Source organism: Mauremys mutica, chromosome 7, assembly GCF_020497125.1.
Source record: "Mauremys mutica isolate MM-2020 ecotype Southern chromosome 7, ASM2049712v1, whole genome shotgun sequence".
NCBI classification, from domain to species: domain Eukaryota; kingdom Metazoa; phylum Chordata; order Testudines; family Geoemydidae; genus Mauremys; species Mauremys mutica.
In genome coordinates this window covers 33,734,175-33,748,735 of record NC_059078.1, presented here as the reverse complement: position 1 = coordinate 33,748,735, position 14,561 = coordinate 33,734,175, and the positions used below count along the sequence as shown (strand labels likewise).

The 14,561-nt window shown below is 41.7% G+C and overlaps 1 protein-coding gene across 1 annotated transcript; it reads left to right on the top strand.

Annotated features, from left to right (window-relative positions):
- Nucleotides 1–2,247: 2,247 nt before the first annotated feature.
- On the top strand, nucleotides 2,248–10,408 carry LOC123374860 (neuroblast differentiation-associated protein AHNAK-like). Its single transcript, XM_045025222.1, has 4 exons — nucleotides 2,248–2,359; nucleotides 2,537–2,740; nucleotides 3,108–4,988; nucleotides 5,211–10,408. Exons 1-4 carry the CDS (start codon nucleotides 2,248–2,250, stop codon nucleotides 9,515–9,517), a joined length of 6,504 nt encoding a protein of 2,167 aa, XP_044881157.1. The 3' UTR covers nucleotides 9,518–10,408.
- The last annotated feature ends 4,153 nt before the right edge of the window (nucleotides 10,409–14,561 follow it).

Genomic DNA, 14,561 nt, shown 5'->3' with positions numbered 1-14,561 from the left:
CCTCTGTAAAAGGGCTACATGGTGAAAAAAATGTTGGAGGTCTGTTTCTTTAGATAAGAATAAAATAGTTAAAAGGGAGGGGGAAGAGAGGAGCGGAGGGGAGGGGGAAAGGAGGGAGTTGTCTCTTGTTTAAAATCTTGGGATTCTAGAATTGGTTCAGGAAAATGAATTCTATGACGCTGCTGTAAAACAACCTCTAATTGGGTCGATCCAAAGGCGGTGATAACAAGTCTGAGAGGGTCTGAACCAGAGACAGAAAGACTTAAAAGGTGAGAATTCTCTCTCTCTGACTCAACCATGTGCTGTCTCTTTGCCCTTTGCAAAGGGCTCTCTTTTCCCTTTTCTTGCCCTGTTCTTTCTTTTAGCCTCTCTTTTTTTCTGAACCTACCCTGATACTGAATGCTTTTCTATTCACTTTTTCACCACGTGCTTACTAAACAGACTCTGCCTGCTTCTCTCTCTCTCTCTCATTCTGATTCCACCATGTGCTCTCTATCTTTGCTCTTTGCAAAAGGGGCTCTCTTTTCTTTTTTCTTGTCCTGTTATTTCTTTTAACCTCTCTTTTTTTTTTAACCTACACTGATATTGAATAGTTTGAATGCTTTTTTATTCACCTTATTACCCCATGCTACCAAACAGGCTCTGCTTTTGTATATTCCCTTTTTAAACCTAGTTTTTAATGTTTTTAAATGCTTTTTTATTCACTTTTTTACCATGTGCTTACCAATCAGGTTTTGCCTTTCCCTCTTTAAACCTAGTTTTCAATATTATTTAACTCTTTTCTTAAACTAGCCCTTTAAAAACAAATATTTCCTTTTTTCTTTAAGTTCTATCTTTCTATTCTTGAATAACCTGCCTTTACCAGCCTCTCTCCTTACTCAATCACATCCAATAACCTTTACTTCCTTTTTTCTCTAAACCTTACTCAAAATTTCTTTTTCATCTTTAAACTGTCTCACTCTCTTCTTTCAACCTTTTTCTCTCCATGTAACCAAGCACAAGCACACACAACACATCCCCTATTCAAACACACACACACACAAATTTTCAAAATGGCCAATGGCACCAAACTTTGGCGCCAACGTCATTTTCTCTCTCTCTGTCTCTTTTTGATTCCACCATGTGCTGTCTATCTTTGCCCTTTGCAAAGGGGCTCTCTTTTCCCTTTTCTTGCCCTGTTCTTTCTTTTAGCCTCATTTTTTTCTGAACCTACCCTGATACTGAATGCTTTTCTATTCACTTTTTCACCACGTGCTTACTAAACAGACTCTGCCTGCTTCTCTCTCTCTCTCATTCTGATTCCACCATGTGCTCTCTATCTTTGCCCTTTGCAAAGGGGCTCTCTTTTCCCTTTTCTTGCCCTGTTCCTTCTTTTAACATTTTTTTAACCTACACTGGTATTGAATAGTTTATTTAACTCTTTTTTTCTTAAACTAGCCCTTTAAAAACAAATATTTCCTTTTTTCTTTAAGTTCTATCTTTCTATTCTTTCATAACCTGCCTTTACCATCCTCTTTTCTTCAATAACTTCTTCTTTCAAATTTCCTTTTTTCTCTAAACCTTACTCAAACTCTCTTTTTTCATCTTTACACTCTCTCACTCTCTTCTTTTAACCTTTTTCTCTCCATGTACCCAAGCACAAACATACACAACACTTCCCCTAGTCAAACATATACACACACACACGCATTTTTTCAAAATGGCTGACTGTGCCACACTTTGGCGCCTACGGATACAGGGTGGGAAGGTGGGACATAAGCCCTAAAAGGGGTATGGAAACCTGTCAAAAAATGCATGGTGATGAATACTATCGAGAGGTATACTACTCATGGCACATGCAGCATAAAACATACTCCAGTTATGTTTCCCAAAAAGCATTATCGGATACATCATCACAGTCACATCCTCACATTCCATCAAATTATATCAAAACAATGTAATATTGGGCTGTTAAGGATTCCCCCCCCCCCAATAGTATTCACCATCACTAGATAAGCAAGGAATCTCTTAAGATGTTTAAAGAAAACTTTCTTTGATGGCATTCTGTCTGGCAAGGAATCACTTAACGGTTGTGAGTGTGAAATCAATTTTATTGTTTTACCTTTATGGTCCCTAACTTCTCTATTGTTTATTTGTATGGTTCCTTTTTGGTTCTTTGATTAATTATGCAACATGCCTGGATTCAAAGGGGAGGGAGATTTGGATTTTGAAGGGCCAGAAGGAAAACTGAAAGGTCCCAAATTTAAGATGCCTGAAATGCACATCAAGGCACCTAAAATCTCCATGCCAGATGTTGATTTACACTTGAAAGGTCCTAAACTGAAGGGAGATGTGGATGTGTCTGTTCCAAAGATTGAGGGTGATTTGAAGGGGCCTGAGTTTGACCTCAAAGGCCCTAAAATTGATCTTGATGCTCCAGATGTGGATCTTCATGGCCCAGAAGGTAAACTCAAAATGCCTAAATTCAAAATGCCCAAATTTGGAATGTCTGGGTTCAAAGGGGAGGGACCAGACATGGATGTAAGCCTTCCAAAAGGGGAGATGGATCTCTCAGGTCCAAAAGTAGACATTGATGCTCCTGATTTGGAAATTGAGGGGCCAGAAGGAAAATGGAAAGGTCCTAAATTTAAGAAGCCTGAAATGCATTTTAACGTTCCTAAAATTTCCATGCCAGATATCGATTTAAATTTGAAAGGTCCTAAACTGAAGGGAGAGGTGGATGTTTCTCTTCCTAAAGTAGGTGGTGATTTGAAAGGTCCCAAAGTTGAAGTCAAAGGACCAGATATTGATCTTGAGGCTCCAAAACTTGATATAGAAGGAAAGACAAAAAAAATCAAGATTTAAACTTCCTAAATTTAGTTTTTCTGGCCCTAAAGTTCAAAACCCTGATGTGGATGTGAAACTTAAGAAATCTGATATTGATATTTCTGGACCAAAGGTGGATGTGAGTGCTCCAGATGTGGACATTCAGGGGAAAGCAAAAGGATCTAAATTTAAAATGCCTTTCCTAAGTATTTCATCACCTAAAGTGTCAATGCCAGATGTGGAGTTAAATCTGAAAGGTCCTAAACTGAAAGGAGACCTAGATGTTTCTGGCCCAAAGCTAGAAGGGGATTTAAAAGGGCCTGAAGTTGACCTCAAAAGCCCCCAAATAGACATCAGTGCACAAGACTTTGATATTCATGGCCCAGAGGGTAAACTCAAAATGCCAAAATTGAAAATGCCTAAATTTGGAACACCTGGGTTCAAAGGAGAGGGACCAGATATTGATGTAAAACTTCCAAAAGGGGAGGTGGATGTTTCAGGTCCCAAGATAGACATTGATGCTCCTGATGTGGAGATTGAAGCTCCTGATGGAAAAGTGAAAGGCCCCAAATTTAAGATGCCTGAAATGAATATCAAGGCCCCTAAAATCTCCAGGACGGACTTTGATTTGAATTTGAAAGGCCCTAAATTGAAGGGAGATGTGGATGTTTCTGTACCAAAACTAGAAGGGGATTTGAAAGGCCCAGAAGTCGATATCAAAGGCCCTAAAGTGGATATAGATGTCCCTGATGTGGAGATTGAAGGCCCAGAAGGCAAGTGGAAAGGTCCCAAATTTAAGATGCCTGATATGCATTTTAAAGCACCTAAAATCTCCATGCCAGATTTTGATTTGAACCTGAAAGGACCTAAAGTGAAGGGGGATATGGATGTTTCTGTTCCAAAGCTAGAAGGGGATTTGAAAGGACCTGAGTTTGATATCAAAGGTCCCAAAGTGGACATAGATGCTCCCAATCTTGATATTGAAGGTCCTGAAGGAAAATGGAAAGGTCCAAAATTTAAGATGCCTGAAATGAATATCAAGGCCCCTAAAATCTCCATGCCGGACTTTGATTTGAATTTGAAAGCCCCTAAATTGAAAGGAGATGTGGATGTTTCTGTTCCAAAATTAGAAGGTGATTTGAAAGGTCCTGAAGTCAATATCAAAGCCCCTAAACTGAACATAGATGCCCCTGATGTGGAGATTGAAGGACCAGAAGGAAAATGGAAAGGTCCCAAATTTAAAATGCCTGACATGCATTTTAAAGCACCTAAAATCTCCATGCCAGACTTTGATTTGAACCTGAGAGGCCCTAAAGTGAAGGGGGATGTGGATGTTTCCATACCAGATTTTGAAGGTGATATGAGAGGCCCAGAAGTTGATATTACAGGTCCCAAATTGGACATAGATGCTCCAGATCTTGACATTGAGGGTCCAGAGGGAAACCTGAAAGGCCCCAAATTTAAGATGCCTGAAATGCATTTCAATGTTCCTAAAATCTCCATACCGGACATTGATTTGAATTTGAAAGGTCCTAAATTGAAGGGGGATGTGGATGTTTCTGTACCAAAACTAGAAGGGGATTTGAAAGGGCCCGAGTTTGATATCAAAGGTCCTAAAGTGGACATAGATGCCCCTGATGTGGAGATTGAAGGTCCAGATGGGAAATGGAAAGGCCCCAAATTTAAGATGCCTGACATGCATTTTAAAGCACCTAAAATCTCCATGCCAGACTTTGATTTGAATTTGAAGGGTCCTAAAATCAAGGGGGATGTGGATGTTTCTGGCCCTAAACTAGAAGGGGATTTGAAAGGTCCTGATTTTGATATCAAAGCCCCCAAAGTTGACATTGATGCACCAGATGTGGATATTCATGGCCCAGAGGGTAAACTCAAAATGCCCAAATTCAAAATGCCCAAGTTTGGAATGCCTGGATTCAAAGGGGAGGGACCAGACGTGGATGTAAGCCTTCCGAAAGGGGAGATTGATCTCTCAGGTCCAAAAGTAGACATTGATGCTCCTGATTTGGATTTTGAAGGGCCAGAAGGAAAACTGAAAGGTCCCAAATTTAAGATGCCTGAAATGCATTTCAATGTTCCTAAAATCTCCATGCCAGACTTTGATCTGAATTTAAAAGGGCCCAAATTGAAGGGAGATGTGGATGTTTCTGTGCCAAATATTGAAGGTGATTTGAGAGGCCCTGAAGTCGATATTAAAGCTCCCAAATTGGACATAGATGCTCCTGAAGTGGAGACTGAAGGCCCAGAAGGAAAATGGAAAGGTCCCAAATTTAAGATGCCTGACATGCATATTAAGGCACCTAAAATATCAATGCCTGATGTTGACTTCAACCTTAAGGGTCCTAAGCTGAAAGGAGATCTAGATGTTTCTGGGCCTAAGTTAGAAGGTGATTTGAAAGGTCCTGAATTTGATATCAAAGGTCCCAAACTGGACATTGATGCACCAGACATCGATATTCATGGCCCAGAAGGAAAATTGAAAATGCCCAAAATGAAATTTCCTAAATTCAGCATGCCTGGGTTCAAAGGGGAAGGCTCGGATGTGGATGTAAATCTTCCAGAAGGAGGGGTTGATATTTCGGGTCCTAAGATAGACATTGATGCCCCCAATTTGGATATTGAAGGGCCTGAAGGGAAATGGAAAGGTCCAAAATTTAAGATGCCTGAAATGAATATCAAGGCACCTAAAATCTCCATGCCAGACATTGATTTAAACTTAAAAGGTCCTAAAATTAAAGGAGACATGGATGTTTCTGTCCCTAAAATAGAAGGTGATTTAAAAGGTCCAGAGATAGACATTAAATCTCCCAAAATGTCTGTTGATGTTCCTGATCTTGACTTTGAAGGTCCAGAAGGAAAACTGAAAGGTCCTAAATTTAAGATGCCAGAAATGCATATTAAAGCACCCAAAATCTCCATGCCAGATTTTGACTTGAATTTAAAGGGGCCTAAACTGAAGGGAGACATGGATGTTTCTGTTCCAAAGTTAGAAGGGAATTTGAAAGGTCCTGAAATTGACATTAAAGGCCCCAAATTGGACGTAGATGCACCTGATATCAACATTGAAGGGCCAGAAGGAAAACTGAAAACTCCCAAATTTAAGATGCCTGAAATGCACATCAAGGCCCCTAAAATCTCCATGCCAGATGTAGACCTGAATCTAAAGGCACCTAAACTGAAAGGAGACATAGATCTTTCTGGTCCAAAAATAGAGGGTGATTTGAAAGGTCCTGAATTTGATATCAAAGGTCCCAAAGTGGACATTGATGCACCAGACATTGATATTCATGGCCCTGAAGGAAAACTGAAATTATCCAAAATGAAGCTGCCTAAATTCAGTACGCCTGGGTTCAAAGGGGAAGGCCCGGATGTGGATGTAAGTCTTCCAAAGGGAGAGGTTGATATTTCAGGTCCTAAGATAGATATTGGCACTCCTGATTTGAACATTGAAGGTCCAGAAGGAAAACTGAAAGGGCCAAAATTTAAGATGCCTGAGATGCATTTTAAGACACCCAAAATCTCAATGCCAGACATTGATTTAAATGTGAAAGGTCATAAAATGAAGGGGGACTTTGATGTTTCTGTTCCCAAGATTGAGGGTAATCTTAAAGGTCCTGAAGTTGATATCAAAGGCCCAGAATTTGGGATTAGAAGTCCTGAGCTTGATGTTGAGTGTCCAGATGTGACCACTGAGGGCCTTGAGGGAAATGTTAAACTTCCCAAATTTAAGAAACCAAAATTTGGGTTTGGAATTAAAAGTCCTAAGGCAGAAATCAAATCTCCTGAAGTGGATATTGCTGTCCCGGAAGGTGAACTGAATGTGGAGTCTCCTGATATTGGCATTTCTGGCAAAGGAAAAAAAAGCAAATTTAAAATGCCTAAACTTCATATGAGTGGCCCTAAAATTAAAGGAAAGAAGGGTGGATTTGATATGAATCTACCCAGTGGTGAGATAGATGCAAATTTGAAATCTCCTGATTTAGATCTCAATGTAACTGGCCCAGAGGCAACAATAAAAGGAGATATTAATGTCAAATCCCCGAAAGGAAAGAAACCAATGTTTGGGAAAATCTCTTTTCCAGATGTTGAGTTTGATATTAAATCACCTAAGTTCAAAGCTGATGCTTCTGTGACAGTTCCTAAAATGGAAGGAGAATTTAAAGCACCCGATTTGGAGGTTTCCACACCAGCTTTCAAAGGTGATATAAAGTCACCAGGTCTTGACATTACAACCCCTAGTATCAGCGCAAATCTTCCTGATGTTAACATTGGAGGTCCTGATATCAATCTTAAGAAACCTAAGGTCAAACTTCCAAGTGGAAATATTGATATAGCTGGTCCAAAAATGGAAGGTGATCTGAGAATCCCAGGTATTGACACAAACATTAATGCCCCTGACATCAAACTTAAAGGACCTACAGTGAATCTGCCTTCGGTGGACATTTCTGCTCCTTCATTCTCTGCATCTGATCTTGATATTAACTTGAAAGGACCAAAAGTAAAAGGTGATGTCAGTCTTCCCACAGCAGACCTGGAAGGTCCAGAAGGAAAACTAAAATTTCCCAAGTTCTCACTGCCCAAGATAGGGAAACCAGGTCTGAATTTAGAAGGAGCTGATGTGCAGCTGCCCTCAGCAAGCGTGGATGTATCAGCTCCAAGTATTGAAGGAGGTATGAGTGTTCCTGCAATTGAAGGAGTAGATGCAAAACTGAAGGGACCTAAGGTGACTATGCCATCAGTAAACCTTTCAATGCCCCAAGTCTCTGGACCTGATTTTGATGTAAACTTGAAAGGACCAAAACTAAAAGGAGACCTGGATGTGTCTAGTGACCTTAAAGGTCCAAAAGTGGACATACATGCACCAGATGTTGATATGAAAGGCTTTGGAGGAAAGCTTAAAATGCCCAAGTTTAAATCTCCAACTTTGGAGGGACCTCAAGCAGATCTGAACATGAAAGGGGACATTGGATTTTCTGCCCCACAAATTGAGGGGGGCATGAAAGCACCAGGTATGGATGTACATCTCAGTGCCCCAGACCTTGATATCAAAGGGCCTACAGTGAAAATGCCATCGGTAGGTATTTCTGCCCCAGATTTTGATGTAAATTTGAAAGGACCAAAGTTAAAAGGAGATCTTGATCTTTCTGGTGGCATTAAATCCCCAAAAGTGGCTATAGATGCACCAGATGTTAACTTGGAAGGTCCAGGAGGCGCGATTAAACTTCCTTCACTGAAGCTTCCCCAATTTGGCATTTCTAGTCCTCATGTTGAGGGGTCTAAGATGGGTGTGAGTATTGAAGGACCACAAATTAAAGGAGACCTTGCTGGCTCAGGGATTGATGGAGAATTGAAAGGGCCTACATTTAAAATGCAACCACTTCAAGTTTCAGCTCCAAAAATCTCTGCACCCGACATTGACTTAAACTTAAAAGGACCAAACCTAAAGGGTGATGTTAATAGTGCTGGTGATGTTAAAGGCCCAAAAGTTGGAGTGGAAGCACCAGATATCAGCATCAAAAGTTCAGGTGGAAATATTCAAATACCATCAGTAAAACTGCCCAAATGTGACATTTCAGGTTCCCAAGGCATGAAGGTTTCTGGGGTGGGTATTGCAGCTAATGCTCCTGATATCAGTTTAACAGGTCCTGCCTTCAGTGTATCAACACCAAAAGTTTCTGGGTCAGATTTTGATGTAAATTTGAAAGAACCTAAAATCAAAGGAGGTTTCGGCATTTCTGGAGACATGAAAGCTCCTGATGTAAATGTTGGGGCACCACACTTGGGCATTCAGCATTCAGGTGGTGAATTCAAAGGGCCACAGCTTTCATCTTCTGGTTTTGATGTAGAAATGAATGTGCCAGATGTTGCAAGGGGTCTTCATGTTTCTGGCCCAAAGATAGAGGGTGGTCTGAAAGGTCCCAAGGTAGGAATCAAAGGTCCTGGCGTAGATATGAATTTTCCACAAAGTAACTTAGAAAGTGCATCAGGAAAAGTGACATTCCCCAGGATGAAATTGCCTAAATTTGTGTCTTCAGGGCATGAGGTAACAGGAAGAGAAGTAGGGGTTGATGTTAACTTCCCTCCGCCAGATGCCAGTCTCCAGGCTGGTGCGGTGGAGGCTGAGTTTGAAGAGCCAGATGTCAAACTTAAGAAATCTAAAATTAAGATGCCAAAGTTTAATTTTTCAAAACCTAAAAGCAAAGGCACCATTGTTGGCTCACCGGAAGCCTCAGTGTCCATTTCAGGATCTAAAGGAGATTTTAAAAGTTCCAAGGCAAGTCTAGGTTCTATGGAGGGTGAACTGGGGGGAGGGGAAGCTGCTGCCACTTCACCTAAAGGGAAGTTTTCGTTATTTAAAAGCAAAAAGCCACGTCATCGGTCATCTTCCTTTAGCGATGAACATTCCTCCCAGTCAACCCCCACTGGCACCTTGGAGTTTGAGTGCAGCTCAGGAGCAGAGAAGGAAAAGCAGGCCAAGATGAAATTTGGAACGTTTGGAGGGATAGGGTCAAAAACTAAAGGCTCTTATGAGGTAACTGGAAGTGACGATGAAGCAGGAAAGATGCCAGGGAGTGGGGTCTCGTTAACGTCCAAGAAATCCCGCCTGTCTTCCTCTTCGAGTAATGACAGCGGGACAAAGGGGGGGTTCCGAGTGCCAGTGGTAGAACTGACCGTTGCCAAAAAGAAAGAGTAAAGCGTCCGTGTATATATGTCTGTGTATGTATATATATATATATCTCTCTTCTGTGTTTGTATATAAATTTCATAGCTTGAAATATTTTCAACCTCAGCAATAAAATGAATGGTGCCTAGTGAAATGTTAGATGTCATGTTGCCTACTCAAAAGAGAGGAGAGTTTAAAAGCAAGTGACCCTGGAGCTGTACCACAGTTCATCTGATGTATTTGAAAGTTTCTTTGTGTTCATGATATTTGGTTTGCGCATTAAATGCTGAGAGCTTAAGTTTACTAGCAAACTATTTTGATATCCTTTTCATTTTACTGGATATTTTCAGTGTCGGTTTATGGAAATAATGTTTCCATCTTAATTACCTTTTGGCTTTTATTTGCAGGGCTTACATTTCTGTAATGAGAATGGATATATTGAAAACACTGTAAAATATATAGATACAACTGAAATATGTCACTTTCCCTTGTAATGTGGGGTTTAAAATGACACGGAGTGTTTATCACAGAAAGCTGTGGTTTCTATTAGCTTTGATAGTTGTGGTGGTAAGAAAAGTACCCCAGTTTAATTTAAGACTAGAGAATCCGGGTTGCTTTTGATAAATGTCATGAAGAAAAACAGAATTTACCAATAAACGACTAACCTGTTTTGGGTTGGATTCGACTGACACCATCTTAGTTGTCTCCGTATATTTGTTTCATTATTTGTATTATAAGAGAGGACTTTTCTTAGTTATGGTGCAAAAATCTGTGACTGCCACTTTTCTGATATTTGTTATAATTTCTGTTAACAAATGTATCTTGATTTAAAAAAAATCTTTCAGCACTTTAATGGCAAATGAATTGAGAATGTAAGAAGATTGATCTTGTAAAATGCAAATAAACTGTTTATTAACCTTGCTCCTCTGTTGCTTTGCTGTTGTAGGGGGTGGGGGTTAAAATGCTCCAGCTGTGCCTCTCCCCTATCCCCCCAGGACAGGTGCAAAAGCTTCCCAATGCCCAGCTCTCTGTTCCCATCCCCTGGATGCAGCTGGAACTGACCCTAACTGGACTCCTTTCCCTCCTCTGCCTCACCTCCTTTAGACACAGGTGCTCTAGCTGATGCACCTGGCTCCCCTGCTTTTGCCCCCTTTTGCTCCTATAGCCCCTTTACCCCTCTGCCAGACACAGCCACTATAGCTGTCCCATCCTGCAGACACAAGTGGAACAGGGCCTGATGCCATGCTCCCTTCCCTTCTGGTCCTCAGCCTCCTGGACACAACTGGAATCACTCCTCCTACACAGGGAGGAGAGGATAACAACACCCAGTGACTGCTCCCAACCAAGGATGAGCAAATCCTCCAGCAAATCCACATCAGACACTGGAAGGGTCAGGTGGCAGGAGACCCAAAGCAAATTCTCTGGATAGGGAGTACAAGGGGAGGGTGAAAATCCCAGTGAATCCCTCCCCTATCTGCTGAGGGGAGAGCATGGGCTAAAGCCCCTAATGAAGGCACAGGGAAGGAACTACACATGGGTTTTTTTTAGGTGGTGGGGTGCACATTCCTAATTTATGAGGTTCATCTCCCCTAATTACATCCTGGAGAGACCCTCCCCCTCTCATTTCTTGATAGGACAGATTATCGGCCTCCCAATTTAAACCTGAAGAGACCAACCAGCACCCCCTGTTCCAACCTCAATGCATCTCAGTCATGTCCTACAATCCCCCAGACATCCCAAGCCTGGGCTCATCAACCACACAGATTTACCGATGCCCCTGAATCCTGACCCACTGTTACTTGCTCACCCAGCCCTGGACTCAGCTGCTTGCCACATAGAGCGACCTCTGCTGATGCCCCTCAATACTGATCTGCATTTTCCCTGGCTATCCCAGCCCTGGGCTCCCCCAAGACACAACTTAGCTTATGGCCCTCAATAGCGACCCACACCCCCTTCACTAGCCTAGCCCTGGGCTCCCCCCCGACAACTCTGCCAATGCCCCTCTATCTCAACCCACAGCGCCCCCCCCCCGCTACCCTAGCCCTGGGCTCCTCACCACCCCCAAACGCCTCTGCCGATGCTCCTCAATCCTGACCCTCAGCCTCTCTGCTAGCCCAGTTCTAGGCTCTCCATGGACATATGTAAATCTGGATAGGGCTTTAGAGAAAAGGAACCCTCTTCACCATCTATTGGTGAACTAGAGGAAGAGAGAGTGAGCAGAGACTTCATTTGCATAGGTGATTCCCAGCTGGCCAATGTGATAATTTTGGGCCATTTTGGATTAAAATGAATGCAAATCTTGGCTGTAGGGGTGAGGAAATGTTATTTGCCTAATTGCATGACTAAAGGGAAGAAGAATTGTAGTGAATATGCCCTAAATAAGGGGTTGCCCTTTCCTATACCTCAGTCTCCAATCACTGGGTAGTGAACTGCAAGCCCAATGAAAAAAAAATCTGGGTTTTGTTAGGGGGTTATAGGAGTTGCTTGAGTCTTTCTCTGCCAAGGCTGGATAGTATAATAATATAACTGAGTGTACTCCATAGTGAGTCATCTTCTATCTCACAGCTACTGGTCCTGGAATCACTGAGAGCTGGGTTATGTAATAGAGCCTCAGAATTCAACCTTTATATTGTGACTGAAAACAGTAGTGGCTGTGAGAGATGCTGTCCTGGAAACAGTACCAACTTCTGACTGTAAACCATGAGTGGAGGACAGCAGGAGGGAAAGGAGGGAAGTGCTGTGCAAAAGGAATATCATTGGACTGCCAGATCTGCAGGTGGGGAAACTGAGGCAAAGGACATTGCCCAACGTACTGTGGAAGCCGGGGTTTTGCTTAGTATTCATTCACCATGCAGCTGATTTATTGTATCCCATATTAATGCTGTTCCTTTTTCTCTTATAAGTTTTCTTTGTTTCATACACAGTTACTGAGGTCTTCTGAGAGAAAATTTGCCTGTTAAGGGTGCCTAAGGAGGAGGATTTAGTTTTCCCCAGGCTTCTTAGTGGGAACTTGAGCCAGTGTGTTTGTTAATTTCAAGAGGAACCTCTAGATATTTCAACCAAGTCCTTGCTGCTACTGACAACACCTGGCAGAAGGGGTCCCTTAGTAATTGGTTTCTATGGAACAATCACAGTGAAGGACTTCAAGGAAGTATGTATGATTGTTTTCTATTGTTTAATTAAAACTAGAGCTTTCATTTGGGCCTAATTCTGTTAAATAGATTGAATAATTATATAGTTAACTTTCTGTCTGCCACCAACGCTCTCATTAAAGCCCTGGGGAGTCTGAAGTGCAAAAATATCATGGGCCTGAATGCCTCATGACTTCAAAGGTAGTTTTATGCTGAGGGGCTCTCGCAGGCAAAAATGCAAAATTGCTGTCAAGTAGAATTATTTGTCTGGTTTTGTGTTTCTAAACAGAACTGTAAAAAATGGTGACTATTTGCAGGACCAAATTGATTTGATTTATTTTTAAATTGCTATTTTGGCTTTTTTACAGAAATAGCAGCAAACTGCTCTTCTGCTAACTCTTGTGAAAGGTTCTAGTTTTGCTTGATCAGGTTAGTTCAGTTCAGTGGTGACTGTGCGGTTTTGTCCTGGTGTAACTCCAGTAATTAATGAATTTGTCCAGTTGATTCTTTCCTGGAGTGTACATTGTCCCAGACTCTTAAACAAGAAGTTAAATACTGAAATGCAGCCTGGAAATAATGTCCAGATACACCTTGAATGGAGTCGCTTGTAATACCTGCTGGCTTGGAACCTTCGAGCTTGCAGTCACTTGATGATACCAACTGAAGTGATGAACAGTGTGGAAGGAGAGAGCTCAGGAAATGTGCCAGTCTCCCCAAACATCAGTGCCACTATCTTATTACTTCACCAAATCAGCACCTATTCTTGAAAGACATACTGGTATGTTTTAGTTTGGAAGTCTCAGTCTACATAGACTAGGTCAATCTGAAAAGATTGGTTCAAGTGGGGAATTAAGGACAAAAAGCAAGTGTCAATGTGTGTATTGGAGATTTGTGCCTGATGAGGTATCTGGTTTCAGCTCTTTTTTACTTAAAGAATATCAGCGATGTTGTAATGTCTGAGGCCTTTTTTTTGCAGCCATAGTAGGAGAGCAGCAGCCATGAGCCAAGAAGCAGAAAGTCACATCCTCACATTCCATCTAAATTATATCAAAACAATGTAATATTGGGCTGTTAAGGTTCCCCCCCAATAGTATTCACCATCACTAGATAAGCAAGGAATCTCTTAAGATGTTTAAAAAAAACTTTCTTTGATGGCATTCTGTCTGGCAAGGAATCACTTAACGGTTGTGAGTGTGAAATCTATTTTATTGTTTTACCTTTATGGTCCCTAACTTCTCTATTGTTTATTTGTATGGTTCCTTTTTGGTTCTTTGATTAATTATGCAACAGACAGAAACAATTTTACAAGATTTAAATCAATTAAGGTGGGGGTATGATTAAAGAATTGTTTCATAATGGGCTAAGATTGGTGAAAAATACAGTTTTGAGTACTTTAATTTATAATGATTGGTTAAGGTACAGCTAAGCAGGACTCAAGTTTCACTATGTAAATAAACTGGGGTCCAAAAGGAAGTTCTTTGGAACCAAATCTAGGGCACAGCCCCAAGATCAGAACTGCCAGACCTCAACACCTTGCCAATCATACCATGCAGAAGCTGAAGTCCCCAGATGACCAGATCCTGACTGACCATCAGGAAAAATTCATCTGCCTTATTGGGAGTGGTGAGCACTGTATGCTTAAGCCTGGTCTACACTAGGCGTTTAAATCGGTTTTAGGAGCGTAAAACCGATTTAACGCCACAACCGTCCACACTAGGAGGCACCTTATATCGATTTTAATGGCTCTTTAAACCGGTTTCTGTACTCCTCCCTAACGAGAGGAGTAACGCTAGTATCGGTATTACCATATCGGATTAGGGTTAGTGTGGCCGCTGATCGACGGTATTGGCCTCCGGGCGGTATCCCACAGTGCACCACTGACCGCTCTGGACAGCATTCTGAACTCGGATGCACTGGCCAGGTAGACAGGAAAAGCCCCGCGA